The 3,885-nt window shown below is 43.2% G+C and overlaps 1 protein-coding gene across 1 annotated transcript; it reads right to left on the reverse strand.

The window, feature by feature from the left end:
• Nucleotides 1–269: 269 nt before the first annotated feature.
• LOC115921706 (tripartite motif-containing protein 45-like) lies at nt 270–3,378 on the reverse strand. Its single transcript, XM_030979678.1, has 2 exons — nt 3,159–3,378; nt 270–1,228 (listed from the first exon to the last, which is right to left on the reverse strand). The coding sequence occupies exons 1-2, from the start codon at nt 3,375–3,377 to the stop codon at nt 302–304; spliced, it is 1,146 nt and encodes a 381-aa protein (XP_030835538.1). The 5' UTR covers nt 3,378; the 3' UTR covers nt 270–301.
• Nucleotides 3,379–3,885: the final 507 nt, after the last annotated feature.

Consider the following 3,885-nt stretch of genomic DNA (forward strand, 5'->3'; position numbering starts at 1 on the left):
CGAACGCGAGCATGTCTGGAGAGAGGGAAACCAAATAACACCACTTATCTCCAAGCGTCAGGTTAAGTACATTGAACTCAACTCTTTCCTTCAGGTTCAGACCATCAAGGTCATAGAGCCTGATCACCACGTTACCATTCACAAGATCAACGCTCGCTACATACACCCTGTCCTGCTCATCTACGGCAGCATACAGGTAGACACCGCTTGGAGCTTGTAGAGACGTACCAGCATTCCCATCCCTGTCATATACCGTCACCATGCACGCTTGGATTGGTGTAATAACATGAACTCGTGACGATCAAACCCGACCTGGTAGCAGATACCTGGCTCGTATCGTTGTGTTTTGTTGGAACAGTGTGTTTGAGAGTGGATCCAGTCGGGTCATAGATGTAGACTTTCTTCTCTCTGTTACTGATGAGGATTTCATCTGAGGGACTCCTGTTAGTCTGGAAGAATAGCCATTGCCTTTCACGTGGATGGTTGATTTCCTGGATCCGTTGGGAGAATATATGTGTGCTTCACTGCTTTGAAACGTCGATATGCATAACGACCTGTCCTGTAGAAACACAATATCAAAACACTCCACGTTACTTGGTATGTTTGCATACTGCTCCTGTTTACCAATTGAATCAATGATATCTATACCATCGTCATTCAAATATCCGATCGCCACACGACCATCAGAGTACTGGGTCATACCGCGCATCTCTCCCCTTAGATCTACACACTGAATGACTTGAACCTTAGGATCTGATTCTAAGATGCTCCCGAGGTCAAGACGACTTTTATCTGCAGGCTTGAACCTCTTCTCTTGTGCTTTCTTTGTAATGGCTGCCGCAGAAGTGTGATCAGTAGCCTCCTTCAGCATGGCATCCAGCTCATCACATAGCAAGATATGAGCAGACAGACTGTCTGTCTCAAGACGACCCAGTCTGTCATTAGCTACCAGTGTTATTGAACTACAAATACTCTTGATCCTCTGTCGATCCTTGGATTTTAAGACGTTGAGGTCGTCCTCGAAACTCTGCTTTACTGAATTGAGTTGCTCGATGAGATTTTGATGATTTTCTTCAAGCTCTTTAGCCTTGATGCTGTAGGCTTCACTGACATCGTCCAGTAGTTTCTGCACGGCAGAGTACACTTCATGGCGTTGTACTTTCACATTCTGAATGTTCTTCTCCAGTTCTGTCTTCTTAGCGGCACATCGCTGGACAAGGTCGTTCACCTAAACAACACAAATAATAGATGAGTGAAAAGAACATTCTGTAGAATGAGATGTATACCATTTACGTGGAGCTGGTTTGAAAATCAAGCACCAGATTTAGGACGCGCCTTATTTTTCATAAAAAGTTAGATCCAAGACCTATCTCTTAAATTACCATATGTCATATGAGGACCGAGGAATGAAATACTTTGTTTTTCGGATTTAACAAAAAAAGGGAATAAGACCCTTGCAATAAGTTCATTTGTATAAAAGCAGTAATATCAGATAAACATAATGGATATAGGCCAAATAGTAATAGAATAATAATATTAATAATAGTATTATGATAGTTATTATTATAATTATAATATTAATGATATAAATAACAATTATAATGAAAGAATATGATAATAAGAAGAAGAAGAATGATACTACTACATCTATTACCAATTATGGGAATGTTGGTGTATTTGAAGTACGAAGTTTTCTGGAAAATCTGGGGACGTGCCCCTTTCACCCATTAAATGGTAACCCCCCCCCCCCCTCTTAAACTTTGTTATGTGTGTATTTTGGAGGAACCCCCCCCCCTTCAAATGTGCTCTTACCCCTCCCCCCCCCCCCCCCCCCGCTTATTCAGCGGCTGGCTGAGTCGTTGCGAAAATTTCGGCCCGATTTAAAAATGTTAAACCCCCCCCCCCCCTTGAAAAAATCCTGCGTACGCCACTGGCTTCATGTCATCTGAAAGGGGTGGCAAGATTGTTGTCTCACCCCCTTTACTAGAGAGAAGTTTTGAACTTCACATCCTACCCGTTTCAAGCGCATTTGCAGTAGACAGGGTTTGTCCAATGATAAGAAACATTCCAACTATAAAAATGCGAGAAAGTCTAGCGACCTAGAGGAACAAAAAAGCGTTCTGGATATTTGAAACCGTATTTCAGAGTGCCTACATGTAAAAGCTTTTCAAGTCTGCTATAATATCAAATACAATCGTGCTATTATCTTGCGAGCCGGGCGGGGCCTTTGCCTTTTCCCCATTGATCTGTTTTCCGTACAGGGGGTGTTTCATAAAGACTAAGATCGACTTTAAGTTGGACTTAACTATGGCAGGCCGTTCATGCCACTGTTTGCTCTCCCCATTGGTCTTTCAATTATGATCTTTATATATTTTTTCCTTCAATAATGAACTATCAAAAAAGGTAAATTCTGTAGATTTGCAACAACGATTTGTACGTCCCCTGAGAAACCAATGCCAGGAATGGTTAGAGGAACTTGTGGCATGAACGGCCTGCCATAGTTAAGTCCTACTTAAAGTTGATCTTAGTCTTTGTGAAACACTCCCCAGATCAGAAAGGGTACATCTATTGTGAGAGGGAGGGGGCAGAAATGATTTGGCTCCACCCCCGATAGAGGGAATGATATGCCCCTAGCTTTTGCTGACTCTTGGAGACAGGATTTCTGCAGTATAAACATAGGATTGCACTTCTTTCTATATTTTGTAGAGCAGGGTAGTGACCAGTAACTGGGGAAATCTAGGTTTTGGAATGTTTAATTCTGCATTTTAGAGGACTAATCTGTTGATAGACCTTTGCTGCAAAATATTTGTTGTCAATGGGGAGGGAGTAGATCTACTTTTGCCCCAACCCTTTGATTGATAGAAGTATCTACTCCCATGCTTGCAGTGCCTATATTATATAAGGGGGCTTATGAACATAATAAACATCGGGTCTATTAATATTCGAGGGAGCGTAATGGCCGTGTGGGGAAATGTTGATTTTAGGAAGCTCATCACATTGCAAAGGATTTACATTTAAATTTCCTGTTTTTACCTTGCGAAACCACCCCCCCCCCCCCCCCCCCCCCCCCCCCTCCACTTGAACTATTCCATCAGCACCGTCTATCCCCACCTCCTCCCCGCTTCCGGCGCCTAAGGTTCCAATGAAAACACGTTTACCTTAAGCCGTAACTGCTGCTCGAAGTCAGCCTGATTCTTGATTTTGTGAAATTGATGACCGACGATCACACACTTGAGACAGACGTGGACCTTACAATCCTCACAAAACATATCTTTGTCCTCTTGTTTGTGGATGTAGCACTTCTCGGATAGATGACCAATGCTGACCTTCCCGTTGATGATATCCTGTACGGATACAATCTCATGGGCCTCAAACATCATAGACATATTCTGGTGACCCGTCAGACACTTCTCACACAAGTAGCTGTTGCAGGTTTTGCAGAATGACACAGCCTCTTCTTGACGTTTGCAAGCAGTGCATTTGGGACGCATCTCAAGGACAGCATTCACCCCTCCACACATGAGGTGGTAATCGTCTACCAGTGCGTTGACAGTCACATTGGTGAGGAAATCTTTGACACGGTTCGCAGACAACTTGGTGACCTCCCTGCAGAGAGGGCAGATCATGTGATCGAGATCCTGATGGGACAGGTCATAGTTCCTGAGACATTTCCGACAGAAGGTGTGTCCGCATGAAGTCAGGATTGTTGCCTTCTCGAAGATATCAAGACATAGCGGACACGTCAGGTTCTGTGAAGAGCTCAGAGCTTTATCTTTTTCAGTCTTCTAAGCCATTGGTTCAAATATCAGCTTTCTGGCAAATGTTCAACAGTCAGTTCATGCAAGCTCAAACAATATTCATTGACGTGGTAGGTTGTAACAATAT

This window comes from Strongylocentrotus purpuratus, unplaced genomic scaffold (genome assembly GCF_000002235.5).
Source record: "Strongylocentrotus purpuratus isolate Spur 01 unplaced genomic scaffold, Spur_5.0 spur5_scaffold_10, whole genome shotgun sequence".
Lineage (NCBI taxonomy): Eukaryota > Metazoa > Echinodermata > Echinoidea > Camarodonta > Strongylocentrotidae > Strongylocentrotus > Strongylocentrotus purpuratus.